This window comes from Pteronotus mesoamericanus, unplaced genomic scaffold (genome assembly GCF_021234165.1).
Source record: "Pteronotus mesoamericanus isolate MK-2021 breed Mesoamerican mustached bat unplaced genomic scaffold, CSHL_Meso_final scaffold_118, whole genome shotgun sequence".
Lineage (NCBI taxonomy): Eukaryota > Metazoa > Chordata > Mammalia > Chiroptera > Mormoopidae > Pteronotus > Pteronotus mesoamericanus.
The window spans coordinates 2,769,538-2,791,446 of NW_026555301.1; the positions used below are offsets into that span (position 1 = coordinate 2,769,538).

Below are 21,909 nucleotides of genomic sequence, written 5' to 3' on the forward strand. Positions count from 1 at the left end.
CCATCAAGGTCAAGTTCGATGTTCAGTGTTGGACTGGGGGCAAAAGTCATGGGTCTTCAGAGTGTATCTGGCTGAGCAACCGAGTATGGGTTTGGATTACTGGAACAATATGAACGTAAACTCAGTAATATACATTCACCTCAACAGCAAACTCTTAACTGAGGTTTAAGCCTACCTATTACCATGAGTATAATTAGTGGTAACGAAAAGAATCCATAGTAGTGTCAGCAGGCTCAATCTTAATCATTCAATTTATGTAACTTCTCAAAATGGACACAAACAGTGCTACATACATTCATCAGAATGAATTAGCATGAATTTAATTAGTGTTATTGGAAAGCATAATTACTAATGCAAAAAGGCTCAGCCTTAGACATTTACTTCTTATCCAGTGTTCGTGGATAGGAAGAATGACAATTCCTACTAAAACCAATGGCATATCTCACAGAACGAGAATATTCCAAAAATTTATAAGGGACCACAAAAAACTACAAATAGCCTCAGCGATCTTGAGAAAAAAAGAACAAATTTGGAGGTATCACACCACCTTGATTTTAAGCTATACTACGAGTATCTTCATGTAATCTTCATGATTACTGTGGCATTAAGTGATCTTTGGCATGAAGATTATATGGCATGAAGACATAGATCAATGGGAAAAAACCCCACTCCTTTATGGTCAATTACTATTTGACAAAGAAGACAAGAACATACAATAGGGTAAGACAATAAATGGCGTTGGGAAAACTGGACAAATGTGCAAAAATATGTATTTGGTTGGCCAAAAAGTCCATTTAGTTTTTTCCATAAAATAAAAGATACATTTTTCATTTTCACCAATAATTTTATTGGATATTTTGAACATGCTCTCTCCTGTGTGGTTGAATGTTGACTGTTCTCAATGTCTCGATTTGATTGCTATCAACTTCAACTGGTCTACCCAACCATGGAGCATCGTCCATCAGGAAATCTCCAGTATGAAACTTCGCAAACCACTTTTGACACATTTGATCAGTCACAGCACCTTCTCCATACACTGCACAAATCTTTTTTTTGCATTTCAGTTGCATTTTTACCTTTCTTGAAATATTAAAAGCATAATATGCCCAAAATGTTGCATATCTTCTTCCATCTTCAATATTAAAATGGCTGCACAAAAATTCACCAATTTGGTAAGTTTTTAGAAAATGCACGCTGATATGACAGCTGTCACAATACAATCTAATGAAACCGTTTCTGATGAAATTAAAGACAACTACTAGAGCCATCTTACAGAAAAAAACCAAACGAGTACTTTGGCCAACCCCAATAACTACACAACCAAATTACAACATACACAAGAAAAAACTCGAAATGGATTAAAAAATGTAAATCTTGAAACCATAAAAATCCTAGAAGAAATCAAAGGCAGTAAAATCTTGGATATTTTTCTGTTAAATTTTTAATTTTTTTAAATTTTATCTAGACAGACAGAGAACCATCAATTTGTACTTTCACTTATTTATGTTTTCATTAGTTAATTCTTGTATGTACCCTGACTGGGAACGGAACCTGCAACCTTGGAATATATGGATGATGCTCTAATGAACAGCTACCTGGCCAGGACTCAGATATTTATTGTAGCAGTATTTAATTTAATTTAATTTAATTCAATTCAATTTATTTATTTATCGATGTATCTCCTAAGGCAAAGGAAACAAAAGATTAAAAAATGGGACATCATCAAATTAAATAGTTTCTCCACAGCAAAGGAAACCATCAACAAAATGAAAACACAACCACTGAATGGGTGAACATATCTGCCAAAAGCACATAAAGGGGGTTAATATCCAAATTTACATAGAACTTACAAAACTCAACACCAAAAAAAAAAATCCAATTTAAAAAATGGGCAAAGAACCTGAATAGACTTCTCCAAAAAGGACATACAAAAGGCCAACATCTGACATAGGAAAATATGCTCCAGTCACTAATCGTCAGAGAAACTCAAAACCACAATGAGATATCACCTCACACCTACCAGAATGGCTATCATCAATATGACAACAGTTAAGTGTTGGTGAGAATGTGGAGAAAAGGAAACTCTTGTGCACTGTTGGTGACAATGAAGACTGGTATAGACACTAGAAATCGTATGGAGTTTTCTAAAAAAATTAAAAATGGAACTGCCTATGACCCAGCAATTCCTCTTGGGGGAACGTATCTGAAGAAACCCGAAACACTAATTTAAAACATTAGTACTACTATGTTCATTTCATTATTTACAATAGCCAAGTAGATGAGTGAATAAAAAAGCTGTGGTAAATTTACACAATGGAATACCCCCTCAGCCGTTAAAAAAAAAAAAAAAAAAAAAGGGAAAAGGAACTCTTACCTTTTGTGACATCATGTATGGCCCTAGAGATTATTATGCTAAGTGAAATAAGCCAGTCAGAGAAAGACAAATACCATATGATTTCCTTTATATGTGGAATCTATAAAATAAACTAACAAACAAAATAGAAACAGACTCATAGAGTATGGACTGACAACTGTTGGGGGCAAGAGGGTTAAGGGGCTGGGTGGAAAAGATGAAGGAATTAAGCAAAACAAAAAAAGAAGAAAAAAGAACTGACACAGACAACAGTATGATGATTGCCAGAGGGAAAGTGGAGGTGAGGGAAGTAGAAAACAGTAAAGGGGTGATAAATAGTGATAAGAGACTTGACTTTGGGTGGTGAATGCATGATGTAATATACAGATGATATGCTGTAGAGTGTACATTTGAAACCTGTATAATTTTATTAACCAATGTCACCCCAATAAGTTTTTTTTAAAAAGAACTTCAAAATGTTATAGTAATGCTTGTGTTAGGCAAAAATTCTAATAGCTCAAAGCCCCCTGCATAGTTTCATGTATTTGTATAATATCCACAAGGGTAGTAGCTAAATTATGAATTTCCATAACAGGGATAATGCAAAAAATATTAACTTTGGTAGTTTCTAAGCCTCTCATAATTATTTTTACGTAAAATAAATAGAAAAAAAAGAACTCTTCTTGTTAGTGTAAATGGAGATGAAGGTAAACACAGCAGTACTGTATTTCACATTCACACTGAGGCAGTGAGTTTGGATTAAACTAAGAATTACTATCGAAATGAGTTTGTATTAGTGCAACAAATTCATTTCCAGACATTCTTCTCAAAAGTAACTCATTGTCTGTCAGAGCAAATTGAGATGAATGTAAACATAGCCAACACACATTCGTCTCAATTCACACTGACTGGTTAGGCGGGGCATATTCAAATGAACCTTAAGAGCATTACTGAAAAGAAACCTTACTGCTTGGTGAAGCAAATGGACTTGTTTCTCTCTAAAGTACATGTTTATTGTGAACCTAAGTAGCAATATGGAAAAAGTTACTGTATTAGTATAGACTTTAGTCTCAGCCATTGCTTCTTATTGCAGATAAACCAAATTTTGATGAACATAGTGTGTATGTGTACCATTTAGGTATACACAATGAAATCAAGATCAGCCAGACATTGGGCTGATGGGATAGCTGACTGATGAGTCAAGAGGTTGGAGAGTAAGGTTGTCCACGTAGGATTCAATGTTAATTTCAAAGTCAAGATTATGATTAGGGTCAGTTTTAAGGTCATTTCAAGGGGGCCACATTTATAGGATGTCAGTGACAAGATGAGGTTGAAGATTAAAGTCAAGTTCAGTGTGAGATTAAAATTAGAGTTATTACTGGGATCAGGGCCACTTACAAAGTTACATTCAAGCTTACTTCAAGATAAAGCAGGTTGTTAGGATGATCATCAGCTCTAGGATGATGGTCAAGATCAGAAGTCAGGGTGCATTTCCATGTCACGTTCAAGGTTAGGACTGGAAGGACAGATCAGAGAGGTACAGTAGCCTTGTTGTGGAGGTGAGCATCAGGGAGGGTTCATAAACCATGGCCCAGTCACTAGACCCCAAGTTGGAGATGACTCTGCTTCTCTAGAACCCAAACATAACACCAATTAGGCCCAACTCACGGAGTGGGAAGATTTAAGATACACATTCCTAGGTGGGATTATAGTCATGAGCTTCTAAGAATGACATTTTGAATGCATGATGTATGAACCAAGAGCAGATACAGAGTAAGAAACCAACTGAGGAGCCTGAGAGGTGGAAATGTAGAAAGTAGAATCCAAGAGCTATGTCAGTTGAACACTTCTGCAAAACCTGTACCTACCCACTAACTGAAACTAGTATTTTAAAAATTGGTTCTCAGTGGCATCTATTGCAGTTGGTGCCTTATATATGTTGGAATACATGTCACCTGCTGCCAAATCTTCCTCTCCTGTGAGAAATCAGAAATCCAGAACTGTAATATCTAAGTACCAGCAACTATACCAATTAAAAAACAAAACACAAAGGCCACTCACAGGCTGTGCATGGTCGATAGGTCACCCGCAATTTGTGTTTGCTCCTCTAAAAGGACAATGTGCTCTCTATCAGGGTCCCCCCCCCCGCCCAATACTAAAATTAATTAAAAAGACATAAAACAAAAACAAACTAGGTCAGATACTGCAGGGCTGAATATGAGAAAGACTCTCTGCCTAAAAGTACCAGAAGTGCCCAGTTATGGAGGGCTCTTGGCTTAATAAAGCCCTGGTTATGATTAGCTAGGAACATTGTGTCTACTGAGCCAATGGCCTGGATAAAGGAAAAAAGACAAGGCAAAGGCAGATGATCTTTGCTCTTGTTACATTTTATTGGCATCACGGTTCATCTCTTTACAGAAGAACTTGGCCCACACCCTAGAATGTAGACCTTTGGAAAAGAGGAAAGTGCTTTGTTAAGCAAGCTACAATGCAGGGGCAGATCCTAGGGAGGGTGCAGAACTGCCAGGGTTTCATACCAAAGAAACCGGTTAATTAATAATGAGCAATACTGGGGAGTCAATAGGGAAAGGAGAAAAAGGTTTGCAAACCTAAGGATACCACAACCCTGAAAGGAGTGCCTTCTAGAACAAAGGTAAAAATCACTAGGACAGATCTGTTTCAGGAATTTCCTTTTCCTCTTATGTAAGTAGGATGCTGATCTAACGGGTAGTTTCTAAGTGTGAAACAGGGAAAAAAAAGGGGGGGGGGGTTTGATGAGAATTTTAAGAACAGTCATCTATCCACTGCACACACCACTATATTATGCAAATCAACCTTTTGGAAAATTTAGATGCAGAAGGGAACGTTCTCCCTCTGGAGAGATGAAAAGCTTTTTGGCTCTTAAGTCTTTGATAAAAGGCATACATAATTCTTGTGCCTACTGTACAGAATACTGCCTCTAGCTGGACTTCTGAATTCTGAGTTCCTAACACTGCAATCCAGACAGGGTTCAACCCTCCATCTTACACACCTGAATTACAGGACTTAAACACATAATCCAAGAATTTCTTACACTAATTTATACATTTTTAATTGGTTGCATATATTAACATGTACTATAAGATTCTTTTCTAAGAAGCATTACATAATAAATGGATACTGTAAAAAGATCTGATTAGTTAAAAGTAACAAGCATTAACAGATACATACAAAACTCAGCCTGATCAGACTGGGTATGAGCCTGTAACGAAGCATGGGGCACCAGCCTTCCCAAGTGATAGCCTTCACAAGAGGAGGGTAGGGATGGGGTAAAAAGATCACAAGACCCTTAAAAAATTCAGGTAACTAATTAGACACACATTATCTGTAAACAGTTGTGTCTCCCTGGTGGGCAAAGAAAATAAGCTTCTGATGCCGACTCTACACCAGAACAATTTCTACAGCTGGCCCATCCTACTGCCACACGAGGGCTCATATAGTAGGTAGGGAAACCCTGATGGAGCCATCACATTCCGGGGCTGCTGGAGTCTGTCTGCTTGTGTCAGATCTGTGTGTGGAGGGGTGAGTGTGTTTGGTGGGGTTTCTTTTGGCAGCTGGATTATGAAAGATCACTTTATGTTTTGTCTGAAAGAGGAGAGGGGGGTTGTGTTGGAAGGCGTAAGTGTGTTCTTGGTTTGTGAAGGGCTCTGTGCCCTGCTCTCGCTCTCATTGCCCATTCAGCAACTGCAGCTTTCTGCCGAGGCTTTGGCCCGGTCGTTCTTGTCCAGTTTGATGGGTTCAGGAAATTCATTGTACAGCTCCACCTCTGTTTCCTGGCAAGGAGAGAGACAAAAAGGTTTGTTACACAAGGCATGGGGAAATTCCCATGGCACACTTCCACTCAGGCTTAGTGGGTAGGGAGTGGGGACAGACCTAGCAGTAAAGGGAGGGCTCTGGCAGAATCAACTGTCAAGGGCTGAGCAAAAGGAAGAAAGGTGTTAACGATAGTTCCAGGACAATGTGAAGAGAAAATTCAGCAGGAAAAGCAGCAACTGACACTGAGCAGTAAGGACAGAAGCTGACTCATGCTCTTCATCAGATGGCAATCTGGTCGCTTGGAGACAACAGCCAACTCACAGATGCTTTCAGTATGGTCCACATAGTTGCCAACCCTTAAAAAAAGGAGCCAGATTTTACATGGCCTGGATTTTTGGCAACTCTTAGTCAGCATTTTCACAAGGCAACAGTGAGTTGAAGATGAGTGCTACTTGCCTCTCAGTCCCAAAATATTCTTCTGGTCCCCTATTTGCCACTCATTTTTCTGGACTTAGGGTCCATTTTTTTCTCTCCAAAGGTTTAGGAGAATTTTATTTCCAAATGCTGAATGCTTAAAAACCAGCTGTGGATCAATTTTATCACCATCTGTAGTAAGCAATTACAGGAGATGGGCTGTGGCAGTTTAGTGTGACTTTTGCTTAATTAACATTTTCCCAGTGAGGAGCAGATTTCTACTTCCTGGTGTAGGAAAATAATTTATCACTTAAATACTGAACACCTGTTGACAGGAACTGTTCTAGGATTTGCAGACTGAAGCACATATTTCTATTCATTAGAAGTTCTCTAGGAAGAATTATTCCATTCACAATAGCTATAAAAGTAAAATCCTCTAGGAATAAATATTTTTAAAAAGTAGCTACCCATCTTCGTATGACACGCCCAACCCATGCTAACCATTTATCTATTTTCTGTCTTAATAGAGTTGCCCTTTTTGGACATTTCATTGGATCAATTTTTATTTGGGCTATTTCCACTTTTTGGCTATTACAAATAGTACTATTATGAACATTTGTCTACAAGTGTTTGTGTAAACCTGTTTTCATGGGTATATACTTAGGAGTGGAATTGTTGGGTCATATGATTACTCTCCATTTAACTTTTTGTGGAATTGCTTGTTTTCCAAAGTGGCTGTACCATTTTACATTCCCACGAGCACCTAGCAATACATTTGATATGAAAGGCAAAGGATCTTAAAAATTATAAAATGTTACTGAAGAATGTAACACAAGACCTAAAGTAATAGCTATTATTGACTGAATGTTTGTTTCCTTCCAAAATTGATCTGTTGAAGTTCTAACCCCGCATTGTGCCTGTATTTGAATTAAGAAAGTAATTAAGGTTAAAATGAAATCATAAGGGTGGGGCACTGATCTGACAGGATTAATGTATCCTTAAAAGACACCAGAGAGTTAGCAGTGTTCTGTCTCGCCCTACTCTCCTCACCCTCTGCATGTCCACACAGAGGAAAGGCCATGTGGGGACACAGGGAGAAGGCAGCAGTCTGCAAGAGGTGAGGAGAAACAGAATTTGCTGGCACCTTGATTATGGAATTCTAGCCTCTAGAACTGAGAGAATATAAAATATAGTTGTTTAAGTCACCCAGTCTGTACTCTGTTACGGCTCCCAAAGGATGCTAATACAATAGCTATAATGCAATCCCAATCCCAATCTCAATTAGGTTTTACTTTGGAGGAGGGTAAGGAAAGAAAAAGGTAGAACTAAAAAAATTCTTCACTTTAAAATTCTTAAAAATACAGACAATAATCAACCAATCAGTAAATGGAAGAACAAACCAATATTTCTCTCTCACACAAAAAATTAATTAAAAAATTTTAAAATAAGACAGCAGAGTTAGAAATGCACTTGCAATACAGGTGAAGTTAATTTTAGTTCACAAAGTGTTCATGAGAACTGATAGGTGCCCAGGCAAATGCTATGTACCAGCTTTTTGCAACAGAGAAAAATGAAAGATTCGCAGCATCAGCAGAGTTACAGATGATGCCTACCACTTGCTTACAAGGAGGTAAGAGAAGGAAAACTTGCATTGCTGGTATGATATAAACTATTACTGCCCTTGGGGAAAGTAATCTCGTATCATCTCTTAAAAATACACATACTTTCCAATCTAACAATCTCACCCCTGAAAGCTAGCTTGTAGAAATAAAAGCACTATAATAAGGCTATTGGGACAGCAATATTTGAAGAGAGAAACTCTAAGGATGATGGCAGTCAACTCCCCACAGATACTTAGTTTTGCATCAATTAGGAAAAACACACTAGGTGTGAGGGTGAGTTAAAGGCAGAGGGAAAGAGGAAGGCAAAAAGGACTAAGTATGCATTCTGGTCAGTTCCTTCCCATTATATCAATATTTCTCACTGGCAGTCCTGGAATTTTGGGTGGACTAATTCTTTGAGTAGGGCTGTCCCTTTTCATTATGAAACACCTGGTGCAACCTTTTAGTTTACAGCACAATACTCCAGCCAACTGAGCCTAGTCCTTGAACAACCCATTCCATATACGTCCAGGCTACAGGTCCAGATGTCCTATCCTGCTGAGAACCACCAGCTTCTATACATTGTTTCCTGAAGCTAGCAGAACCCGCTTGGCCCTTTACAACCATTATGTGCTCCCTGAAATGTCCTTTGCATATCTGATGAGCACCTCGCTTCTGACACCCACCAACCCATACCTGACTACCACAGACAACTGACAATGCCTCACAACTTGCCTTAACTCACTGGCTCTAATAGAGCCGCTAAACCCAAAAAGCCTTCAAACTCACGCATGCCAACAAGTACCTTTTCGTCTGTGAACAGCTGAGTGAACAACACAAGAAAGAAAATACAGGAAAATTTTATTCAAGGAGTAACAATCCCTAGAGCTTCTCTGGTTAACTTTCTGATGACAAAAATAAGTCTATCTCACTTAATATGTACAACCACTGTGCAAAGCTGGTATTCTCATTTTACGGATGAGCAGATGAAAGCTCATATATGATTTAAAAAACAAAAACAAAAAACCAAAAACCCTAAAGCCAATGATGGGTAGCAGAGCTGAGATTAGAATTCAAGTTCATCCCCTCAATAAACAGAAGGAGTCATCCAACCAGGGACCTCCTAATGGCTTGATCTCTTTAGCATGCATATAAAATAAGAGCACGGCCAAACAAAGGCAGCCTCAGTTGAAGTCTTTACTGCCTTGCATCATTCAGTTCATTCACCAAGTGGAATTTCTAGAAGCTTTAGCAGAATGTGCCATTACCTTCCCAGATAAACATACATGTTTTTTGGTTACATGGAAAAGAAAGTCAACTAGGAAAGAAAATTAAGAAGAAGGAAGCCAAGCAGGGGCTGGGTTGATGGTCAATCACCACCGGAAGCCAGACAGCTGCCAGAGACCCACCTGTTTAAGTGCATTCCGTGCAATTGTCTGGAACGCCTGCTCCACGTTGATGGCCTCCTTGGCACTGGTCTCGAAGTAGGGAATGTTGTTTTTGCTGTAGCACCAGGCCTGTGCTCGTTTCGTGGCCACCTGGAAGAGGAAGCAGGATGCATATGTACTCATATTCGAAGCAGCTAGCCAGGCATGTAAACCAGCCAGACTGGTGTCAGCTCAGGACTGCCAAGGCACCAGAAGCAGCTACCAGGAGGGAGCACGATGTGCAGGGTAATGCTGGCTATGGGGATCCAGTGACAGTGTAAGAGGTACTAGCTTTTGACAAGTTTGCACCATGTGTGAATATAAGCTAGTCATTCCTAGCTCAGGAGAGGTTTGGAAAATGCACTGACAGCACAATTTGTTAAAGGAATTTTTGTTGAAAAATATAATTCTACGATAGCAGATTCTTGCAGAAAGCAAGTTGAAATAGTTGCCCAACAGTGCATATTCTTGAACTCTTGGATACTGCAGGAGGGGAACAATCTACAGCAATAAGGGATTTTTACATGAAAAATGGACAAGGCTTTATATTAGTTTATTTCATCACAGCACAGTCCACATGTAACGATTTACAAGATCTCAGAGAACAGATTCTTCAAGCTAAAGACACTGATGATGTTCCAATGATTCTGGCTGGTAATAAGTGTAACTTGGAAGATGGAAGAGTTGTAGGAAAGGAACAAGGTCAAAATCTAGCAAGACAACAGAACAACTGTGCATTCTTAGAATCCTCTGCGAAATAAAAAATAAATGTTAATGAGATCTTTTATGACCTAGTGCAGCAAATTACCAGAAAAACTCCAGTGCCTGGGAAGGCCCACAAAAAGTCATCATGTCAGCTGCTTTAATATACTAAATGCATTGTAGCTCTGAGCCAGGTTTGAAAAACTGTTGTCTAATTCAATAGTGCCAGTATTACAACTTCGTTAAACCTACCAACATCTTAAATGAATTTTCTGCGATAGTACCCTTTAAGAAGCAAGTGAAAGCTACTATATCAGTTTGCACATCCTAATCACTTTCCAGTATCACAAAAGAGATTTTTACTTACATAATAGTCCTAGAGTATGCAGCTGGTAAAACCAGAGGCAACAACCCAGTATTACTGCTAAGAGGCATTTTCACCCACCACTGTTGTACATGTTTGAAAATGGGATACTGTATACTTTAACATGCGCACCCCATACTTTGTATTGGAGAGCACAATAATGTAGATCCTAAAAGCATCATTATTTTAGCATAATAAAAAGGAAGTCCAAACAGCTCCTATAGAGACTACTCAGATAACTTTGTTTCTTTGATACTTGTAGCTTACTGTAACTTCTTAAAAATAAAAGCAAGGTCATTATCATTGGACTGCACAAATAAGTGCTTTGATTAACACAGCTGTATACTTTAAAAAAAAAAAAACCTGTGGAGCCATTGATGTTGTCTTTAAAATATTATAGTGCTTTCAGTATAATGTCTTAAAGACACTGCCTTTAATACCTGTTGGGAAGGAAATGTCCAGATTTTTCAAATCTCTTATCATGTTTCCTTTTTTGTTTACATAAGGAACAGTGTTTATAGTTATATGTACAGTGGGGGGGGTCTACCACAAGAAGTATTTTCAAACAATTTTTTAATGATTTAACGATTTTTGTAAATCATTTTCAGGCTTCTGCAGCTGTAGATTCTCACTGTGCATCCCTTGTTTGCTCATGCATAACTATTTGTAATACCAAATACACAGATTAAGTATTTTAGCCTATTGTTTCAAAGTGTAACATTTTGGTTGAGATGTTAAATGGTGGATGAGTACTGTGGATGTGAATGGGGGAAGTAATTTTAATCATGTGTAATTGGTCACAAGGTCTAAGTTGCAGTAACTATGGATGTTTTATTTAACAATCCAACAGGGAGCACAGTATTTAAATTGACCAACCTAAAGTTACAACTTACTTAGACGTGGCCAAATGTAAACTAAAAGCCCTAAAAAAGTGGTGCAATTTTATATAACTTACCATCAGTAATTCAGTAAATTTGGATTGTCATGCAAGGGCTTGCATTTATTAAAAAAAAAAAAAAAAAAAAAGGGCAGCAGCTAGCACTAACTCAATCCTCAATCCTTCTCAGGAAGAACTGTTGTCCCTGGGTAGCACAGGTGAGAAAAGAGACTTCAGGGATAAGGGTATGCAGCAGGAAAGGGGATAGAGAGAGAGACCTGTAGACCTGCCTGAGGTCACCCTGCTGGCTATGGAGAGTACAGCCAGGATTCAAACCCAAAGCTCATTCACTGCCTAGAACCCATAGCTTTTGACCCTCGGCTACATATAAAAGCAGCTAGTGAAGAGACTAAGAAGCCAATCCAGGAAGAAATGAATTGCCTCTCCTGGGACCTCAGAAGTCGCAGCACAGGAAATGCCCAATAGCTTGGTCTTAGGGTTTGCAGTCTCTTCCCCATTACTGCTGATGTTAGATTAACTGCACCACACATCAAAGTGCCAAAGAATCCTGCAGCTCTCAACATCCTCACATATCCTAATTCTTTCCCCTACCCCAGACCGTTTTCAGGTACAAGAGCAGGAATAAATCACTTAGGAAAGGTAGAAAAAGCTATAATTAAGGAGTAGTCTATGTTACCAAGAAAAATGCATATGAAAATAAAACAGTAATTTTACTCAAAGCAATCTCCTGCACCACCTAGGCAGCTCCTTTGAGGCATTGGGAGAACACTTGAAAATGACAAAATCTAACTCATTCTGCAGCAGAAAGGGGACTGAGGCTCAGAAAGCAAAGGCAAAAGCCCAATATCTGGGCCAGATGGGGACAGCTTAGGGATTTAAACCAGGTCTCCTGGACCCTGGTCCTTAACAGCTGCTGGCCTGAAGGTAATTCACATTCCCATGTGCACTTTCTAGAGCCATTCTGGGTTTAATACAGAACCCTTCAAATTCATGTGGTAACTTAGAAGTAGGTGTCTCTCATAGGAGAGGAAAATAACAATGGGACAACCAGAAAGCCACCATTTCCCAAGTTCCACCTGGATGCCACGGTTTTCATATGCACTGTTATCTGATCCCAGAGTGTTCTCATTATATGAGTGAAGATTCAGATTCTAAGAAATATTCCCAAATTAAGGGTGCATGACTTCCAGCCAAGATGAAGGCATAGGTAGATACACTTTGCCTCCTCATACAACCAAAACAAGGACAACAACAAATTAAAAACACATAAAAAAGAACTGCCAGAAAATCGAACTGTATGGAAGTTTGACAGCCAAGGAGTTAAAGAAGAAACATTCATCCAGACCAGTAGGAAGGGCAGAGAAGGGGAGCTGGGGGGAGAGGCACAGAAAGACAGCAACTAGATGACCAGGCAAGGCAGCGGCTAGTCCCACATTTGCATGCAGATAAACCAGGAGGTAACTCGGGAGCAAGACAGACTGCAAACCAGGATTCTAGCACAGAAAAAGAAAAGCCTCAAAACCTCTGGCTGTAAAATTCTGTGGGGGATGTGGCAGTGGGAGAAACTCCCAGCCTCACAGGAGAGTTCACTGGAGACCCACAGAGTCTTAGAATGTACACAAACCCACCCACCCAGGAATCAGCACCAGAAGGTCCCAATTTGCTTGTGGAAAATGAAGGAAGTAACAAAAAGCCAGCTGAGAGCTGAACAAGCTGCACTGTTCCCTCTCTGACCCCTCCCCCACAAACAGTGCCACAATACAGCATCATGGGTTGCCCCGCCCTGGCAAATACCTAAGGCTCCACCCCTTACAACCTAACAGGTGTGCAGAGACAAAAACAATATGGCCCAAATGAAAGAACAGATCAAAGTTCCAAAAACAGAACTAAGCTATGAACAAATACCCAACCTATCAGATGCACTGGTAATCAGGATGTTCACAGAAATGGTGGAGCATGGTCACAAAATAGAGGAAAAGGGAAGGCTCTGCAAAGTGAAATAAAGAAAAATATAAAGGGAGCCAACAGTGAAGGGAAGGAAAGTGGGACTCAAGTCAATGATTTGGAGCAGAAGGAAGAGACAAACATTCAACCAGAACAGAATGAAGAAACAAGAATTCAAAAAAATGAGGAGAGGCTTAGGAACCTCTGGGACAACTTTAAACAGTCCAACATCAGAATTATAGGGATGCCAGAAGGAGAGGAAGAGCAAGAAATTGAAAGCTTATTTGAAAAAATAATAAAGGAGAACTTCCCCTATCTGCCCAAGGAAATAGACTTCCAGGAGATCCAGGAAGCTCAGTGAGTATCCAAGAAATTGGACCCAAGGAAGCACACACCAAGGCATATCATAATCACATTACTCAAGATTAAAGCTAAGGGGGGAATAAAGATGGCGGAGGAGTGAGTGAAAGTCACGCTGACCTCCTCCCAGGACCAACCTGGAATTACAACTAAATTGGGGAGAAATCACCTGGAACAAACAACTGAACGAGAGCGAGAGAGGAGCCTTGTAACCTTGGAGACAGAAGAATTGGCTTTAGCGCAATCTAACTGGTAAGGAATGCGGTAGAGATCTGAGAAGGTGGGTGGGGCGCCCATAGGTGGCAGCACCAGAAGGATATTGAAACAGCCAGTTGGATCCCCTGAGGAGAGTGGGGTCTAAACCAAAAGCAGGGCTCTCTAGCCCACAGCATCAGAGCCCAAAAAGTGCACTGAAAAGAGCCAGCTGCGAAAAGCGGCAGGGTTGCTTTCTGCCAGAGACAGGCAGCTGGAGATGCAAAGAACTGTTTTAGAGGGCCAACGCATAAATTTTTTCCGCAGCCACTTACCCTGGTCTCCGGCAAGGTTGAGGGCAGAGTGGGCTAGAGACGCCTGAGGAGAGACTGGGGAAGGAGGCTTTGGGGAGAGAACTGAGAGAGTAGCCGGCGGGATCTCGGTGCTGACTCATCCCCCATGCGGCAGCAGCCATCTTGCTCAGGAAAAGACCACTCCCCCGGAGCGGTACCAGTGTCAAGGGACCCAATAGCCCCACCCGAGGTGTGATTCCACCCTGCCCTGTGCTGTCTAAGCTGCCTACTGAGTGCAGAGTGGCAGCCACAGACAGTAGATCCCTGGATAAAGGGGGCACAGAGAAGTCTGGCGACACTTGAGGAGAGACTGGGGATGGAGGCTTTGGGGAGAGAATGGAGAGAGTAGCCAGAGGGATCCCAGGGCGGACTCCTCCCCTATACTCACCAGCATGAGAGGACCCAATAACCTCTCCCCAGGAGAGACTCGGCCCTGCCCTGAGCTGTCTAAGACAGCCTGCTGAGTGCAGAGTGAATAGATTAACAGCTGAAGGAGATAGCCACAGACAGATTACCAGAAGTCTAGAACAGACTGCCTAACGTCACACAGGGTCAACATCTGACATTATCAGAGACAGATCCAGAAAGTAAAAAAAAAAGCAGTCTCCAACCATGAAGTTCACACGACAAAGTCAGGAAATCAAGACAGATCAACTTAAGAAGCAGAAACAAAACGGAAGAGTCTCACAAATAATGGGAAGACAAAGAAATACACCCCCACTCGAAGGGAAAGGAGGAATCCCCACAAAGAGAACTAAATGAAATAGAGGCAAGTAAACTATCACATATGGAGTTCCAAACAACAGTTCTAAGGAAGCTCAATGAGCTCAGTCAGCTCAGAGAGAATTACCAAAAACTACAGGGAAACTATGAGGAACTTACTGCAAACTATATCACCATGAAAGAGGACATAGAAACTATTAATAGAGACAAGAGGAAATGAAGAATACCATTTCTGATTTGAAGAACACAGTAGAAGGAATCAAAAGCAGGCTAAATGAAGCTGAGGACTGAATCAGTGAGCTGGAGGACAGGTAGAAAAAAGCTCCCAGAAAGAGCAAGAAAATGAAAAAAGACTCAAAAAGAATGAAGAGGCATTTAGGAAAATGCAGGACAACCTGAAACACAATAATATCCATACAATAGAGATACCAGAAGGAGAAGAGGATGAGGAAGGCATAGAAAACCTGTTTGAAAAAGTAATGATGGAAAACTTCCCTAATTGGAGGAGAGAAAAAAATCACACAAGTCCAGGAAGCACAGAGGGTCCCATTCAAGAGGAACCCAATGAGGCCCACTCCAAGACACATCATTAAAATGGCAAATATCAAAGACAGAGAATCCTAAAGCAAGCAAGAGAGAAAGAGGTAACAACATATAAGGGAGCCCCACTACGGCTAGCATCTGACTTCTCAACATAAACACTGCAAGCCAGAAGGGAATGCCAAGAAATACTCCAAGTATTGAAAAGCAAAGGTGTGCAACCAAGACTGCTTTACCCAGCAAGGCTCTCAAGTAAAATGGAAGGCGAAATAAGGAGTTTCCCAAACAAAAGAAGGCTGAAAGAATACACCTCCACCAAACCAGCACTGCAAAAATATGCTCAAGGGACTGCTTTAAGATGAAGAAAAAGAGTCTATGAATACCCAGTTCCTTTCAGAGTTGCCAATACTTGATATTACCAACATTTTTAAAACTCATTAATCTGTGACAATGATGTTATTTTAATTGTCCCTTTACTATTTGTTGAAACTAAATCTGTTTTAGTATATTTCTAGCCTATTTCTATTATTAAAAAAAAACAACAAACTTTAAATGACTTTTTGGTAGTCTTATCCATTTATTGATTAAAGGTTTGTAGAACTTTTTTCCAAAAAATAAAAAAAAACAAAAAACCTATTAACCATGTTTTAGATGTGTTGGAAATAATTTTCTATTATATCCCTTGTCATTTAATTTTTTTATACATATATTACTATATAGTTAAATGTTTAATATAGTCATATTGTTAATATTTACTTTATAGCTTCTGGGGTTGAATATTTTACTTCAGGTCATGAAAAATAGTAGTTCTATTTTCTTCTAAAACTCCTTAGATTCTACATATTGATTTTTAACTCATCTGAATATTTCTTGTATAATGTGTGTAATATGGCTCTATATTTGTTTTATTTCAAGTAAGAGTGGTCCATGCACATTATTTGTTGAAGAAGCCTTATTTACCCATTGATTTGAAATATCAACTTAATCATATATTGTTAGAGATACACGTTAATCTCTAGGATACTCATTTTATTTCATTGATGTACTTGATTATTTCCGTGCTGGTGTCATGTTGGTTTAATTGCTGAGACTTTATAATGGTTTTAAATTTTTAAAATAATTTATAATTAACTTTGACATTTAAAAAAATAAATAAAATCAATCTACATTTAAGAAAGAAAGAAAGAGAGAGAGAGATGGAACTCCTACCTTTTGTGACATGGATAGAACTGGATATTATGCTACATGAACTCTATTCAACAAAAGAAACTAATGAACAAAATAAACCACAGGCAAGGAAACATGGAGCAGACTGAAAGGGACCAGAGGGGATGGGGAAAGAGGACAATGGTGGAAAGAAGGGGAAGGAACTAGACAAAGAACATGTATGAATGACCCACATACATGGACAACACAGTGGGAATTGATTGCGGGGGTGGGGTGGGTAAAGGGGTAAAAACTGAGACAACTGTAATATTATAAACTTTAAAATTTATAAACAAAAATAAATAAGTTTTAAAAAAAATATTAAAGATAAGGAGAGAATCTTAAAAGCAGCAAGAGATAAGGAGACAGTTACCTACCAAGGAGTTCTCATAAGACTAATCAGCTGATTTCTCAAAAGAAATCTTGCAGGCAAGAAGGGGCTGGAAGAAGTATTCAAAGTCATGAAAGGCAAGGACCTATATCCAAGATTACTCTATCCAGCAAAGCAATCATTTAAATGGAAGGGCAGATAAAGTGCTTCTCAGATAAGGTCAAGTTAGAAGAGTTCATCATCACCAAGCCCTTCTTACACTGTTGAAGGGACTTATCTAAAAAAAAGATCAGAGGAAAAAGATGGCGGAGGAGTGAAAGGGAGTCACGCTGACCTCCTCCCAAAACCAAACTGGAATTGCAACTAAATAATGGAGTAATCACCTGGAAAGCAGTGGAGCGATAGTGGGAGAGGAGCCTTGGTGCCGCGGACAGCGGATTCGACTCTCACACATCCCAACGGGTGAGAATTGCGGTGGAGGCTCGAGAGGGTGGGCCGGGTGCGCACGGTCACTGGCACCAGAGGGACATTGAAACGGCCAGTTAGCGTCCCCCCGAGAAGAACGGGGTCTGAATCATAAACAGGAACCCCTAAACTACAGCCACTAAAGCCGAGAAAATACAGACAAAACACAACCCCAAAAAAGCTTAGGGGCACTCTCTGCCAGAGACAAGTGGCTGGGGATGCAAAAAGACATTTAAAGGGCAAACGCAAAAGTTGCAGCGGCAGCCACCCTCCTTGATCGCTGGGTACAGGCGGCAGCAGGGTGGGCTGGTGCCTGGGAAAAGACTGGTAAGGAAAACTTTGTGAAGAGAACTGACTCTGCGGCTGGTGGAGCCCGGGTGATAACGCACTTCCCACTCTGCAGCTACCATCTCGCTCAGGCATAAGGGAATCAATTAACCTGCCTTTTGTGCGTTCCGCACACAGCTTGTGCGCGTGTGAGCTGCGGGGCTGAGTGCAGACTGGCTGGGAGAGCCTTGAGGAGAGACTGGAGACAGTGGCGTTGGGGAAAGAACGGGAGGAGGAACCGGGGAGTCCCGACTCCCTCCCCGTTCGGTAGTCTCCATTGCGGGCTGGAAAGGCGCGACCCCAAAGAGGCAGAAGCGGGGCGCGCATGAACCAGACTGCCTGCGATTGAAACGCAGTCCGCACAGGGGTTGGATCCTCAGCCGAAGGGGTCACAGAACTGCCCAGAGGCCCCTGAGGGGAGACTAGAAACGGAGGCATTGGGGAAAGAACGGGAGGAGGAACCGGGGAGTCCTGACTCCTTCTCCTTGCCGAAGTCTCCATTGCGCGGGAAGAGGCCACACCCCCAAAGAGCCAAAAGCCGAAAAGCAAACATAGACACCCCCAAAACACCCAGAGCAGGCGCGCACACTTGCGCCGAGTGACTAGCGAGGGTTGGCGAGCGTGTGTGTGACCCACGCGGGCTGGCGAAGGCTTGCACCTGCCGGCAAGGCCTCACACAGACTGGCACCCATACGGCCTGCGAGGGATTGCACAGAGGGGCAAGGGCAGGCATAAATTGACCTACCCGCCGCGATTGCGGAGCAGCCCACAAAATAAGTAGAGCTGCCCAGAGTCTCTGGAGGAGAGACCAGAAACAGGATTAACCGGAGAGCTGATTTCCTCCCATTTCCGTAGTCCCCATTTCGCGAGGGCAAGCAACGCACCCAAAGAGCCAAAAGCGGGGAAAACACACAATAGAAGACCCTAAACTGACCAGTGCCGCGAAGCTCACGTGCCAGGGAGGTCAGATGAGCACGGGAGGTCGCGAATAAGCCCCCTGGTCTGGGGCAAACACATGCGAGCCCAGGCAGGTGGGAGACCCTGCCGCGCTGGGAACGCGCTCAAGGAGCTCTCGTGAGAGCGCAGAGAGATCCCAAAAAATAGCCCAGCCCTGACCGAAGGGGTCACAGAGCTGCTCCAAGCAGGAGTCACACACAGGCATTAGACTCCTGAAAGGCTCAAACAAACAACCCAAGGCCCTATAGGGTCAACAACTGACATCATCAGAGGCAAGCCCAGAAAGAAAAGTACAGGACGAAAATACTTAACAGACTCTCACAAAAATGGGAAGAAAAAGAAGTTCTCCCCAAATGAGTGGAAAAGGGGACTCCCCACAGAGAGAGCTCAATGAAATAGAGGCAAGGGAACTATCAGATATGGAATTTAGAACAATGGTTCTAAGGAAGCTCAATGAGCTCAGCCAGCTCAAAGATAACTATGAGAAACTGCAGAGAAACTATCAGGATCTTACAGCAAACTATATCAGCCTGGAAAAGGACATAGAAACTATCAAGAAGACACAAGAGGCTATGAAGAATACCATTTCTGAATTGAAGAACACAGTAGAAGGAATCGAAAGCAGGCTGGATGAAGCTGAGGATCGAATCAGTGAGATGGAGGACAAGGTAGAAAAAAGCTCCCAGAAAGAGCAAGAAATGGAAAAACGGCTCAAAAAGAATGAAGAAGCATTTAGGGAAATGCAGGACAACCTGAAACGCAATAATATCCGTATAATAGGGATACCAGAAGGAGAAGAAGAGGAGCAAGGAATAGAGAACCTCCTCGAAAAAGTAATGATGGAAAATTTCCCTAATTTGAGGAGAGAAAGGCTCTCCTGGATCCAGGAGGCACAGAGGACCCCACTCAAGAAGGACCCAAGGAGGTCCACTCCAAGACACATCATCATTAAAATGGCAAATGTCAAAGACAAAGAGAGAATCCTGAAGGCAGCAAGGGAGAAGGAGAAAGTAACATACAAGGGGGCCCCGATACGCCTAGGAGCTGACTTCTCAACAGAAACACTCCAAGCCAGAAGGGAATGGCAGCAAATATTCCAAGCCATGAAAAGCAAGGGCCTACAGCCAAGGCTGCTCTACCCAGCTAGGCTCTCCATTAAAATAGAAGGAGAAATACGGAGTTTCCCAGACAAAAGAAAGCTAAAAGAATACATCTCTACGAAACCAGCACTCCAAGATATGCTAAGGGGACTGGTTCAAGCAGATGAAGGAAAAGAATGAGACAGAGAGGAACACAAGTACAAAGAGAAAAGATGAGTAAGTTTCTATCAGTAATATCTCTCAATGTGAATGGACTAAATGCCCCAATCAAAAGACACAGGGGAGCTGAATGGATAAGAAAACATGACCCACACATAGGCTGCCTACAAGAGACCCACCTCAGAGCAAAAGACCTACACAGATTGAAAGTAAAGGGATGGAAAATAATATTCCAAGCAAATGGACATGAGAAAAAGGCTGGCGTTGCCATACTTGTATCAGACAAAGTCGATTTCAAAGCAAAGGCCATAAAGAGAGACCCAGAGGGGCACTTTATCATACTTAAAGGAAGAATCTATCAAGAAGACATCCACATTGTAAACTTATATGCTCCCAATATAGGAGCCCCCAAGTGTATAAGGAAATTGTTGGATGACTTCAAAAAAGATATAGATAGCAACACACTGATAGTAGGGGATTTCAACACCCCACTGTCCAAAATGGACAGATCTTCCAAACAAAACATTAATAAACATATTGTGGCGCTGAATGAAACACTGAATCAAAGAGACTTAACTGACATATATAGAATCTTACATCCCAAAGAAGAAAAATACACATTCTTTTCAAATGCTCATGGCAGTTTTTCAAAGATAGACCACATGATAGGACACAAAGCAAGCCTCAGTAAATTCAGGAAAATTGAAATAATACCAAACTTTTTCTCAGACCACAAGGCCTTGAAACTCGAAATCAAACTCAAAGAGAAACTTCAAAAACGTGGAAACTCATGGAGACTGAACAGTACACTATTAAACAATGAATGGGTCAATAATGAGATAAGAGAAGAAATAAAAAAATTTCTGGAAACAAATGAAAATGAACAGACAACTGTCCAAAACCTATGGGACACAGCAAAGGCGGTCCTGAGAGGGAAGTTCATAGCAATACAGGCTTACCTTAAAAAGAAACATTTCAAATAAAAGACCTAACACTACAACTTGAAGAACTGGAGAAACAACAACAAATAAATCCCAGAGCAAGTAGAAGGAAGGAAATAGTCAAGATTAGAGCAGAACTGAATGACATAGAGACAAAAAGAACAATTCAGAGGATCAACCAATCCAGAAGCTGGTTCTTTGAAAAGATTCATAAAGTGGACAAACCTTTAAGCAGACTCATCAAGAAAAAAAGGGAGAGGACCCAAATTAATAATATCAGAAATGAAAGAGGAGAAATAACAACTGATACCACAGAAATACAAATGATCATCAGAAACTATTATGAACAATTATATGCCAAGAAATTTGAAAATCTTGATGAAATGGACAAATTTTTAGAAAAGTATAATCTTCCAACACTGAAGGAGGAAGAAACAGAAAGCTTGAACAGACCGATAACATTTGGGGAAATTGAAGCAGTAATCAAGAAACTCCCAGCACACAAAAGTCCAGGGCCAGACGGTTTCCCAGGAGAATTTTACAAAACATTTAAGGAAGAGCTAACCCCTGTCCTTCTCAGACTATTCCAAAAAATCCAAGAGGAGGGAAGACTGCCAGACTCCTTCTATGAGGCCAGCATCACCCTGATCCCAAAACCAGATAAAGACCCTACAAAGAAAGAAAACTACAGGCCAATTTCGCTGATGAACATAGATGCTAAAATCCTCAACAAAATATTGGCAAACCGCATCCAGCA

The 21,909-nt window shown here is 40.9% G+C and overlaps 1 protein-coding gene and 1 pseudogene across 2 annotated transcripts in view; one reads left to right on the forward strand and one right to left on the reverse strand.

Annotated features, from left to right (window-relative positions):
- Positions 1–4,724: 4,724 nt before the first annotated feature.
- RAB7A (RAB7A, member RAS oncogene family) overlaps positions 4,725–21,909 on the reverse strand; it is a 98,271-nt gene continuing 81,086 nt past the window's right edge. For both annotated transcript variants that reach the window (XM_054587478.1, XM_054587479.1), the window contains 2 exons: positions 9,573–9,701; positions 4,725–6,165 (listed from right to left, as the gene is read on the reverse strand). In XM_054587478.1, the coding sequence (XP_054443453.1) occupies positions 6,070–6,165; positions 9,573–9,701 (225 nt within the window). In that variant the 3' untranslated portion in view covers positions 4,725–6,069. The remainder of the gene's footprint in view (positions 6,166–9,572; positions 9,702–21,909) is intronic.
- Positions 9,863–10,477, forward strand: LOC129081804 (ras-related protein Rap-1b-like; annotated as a pseudogene).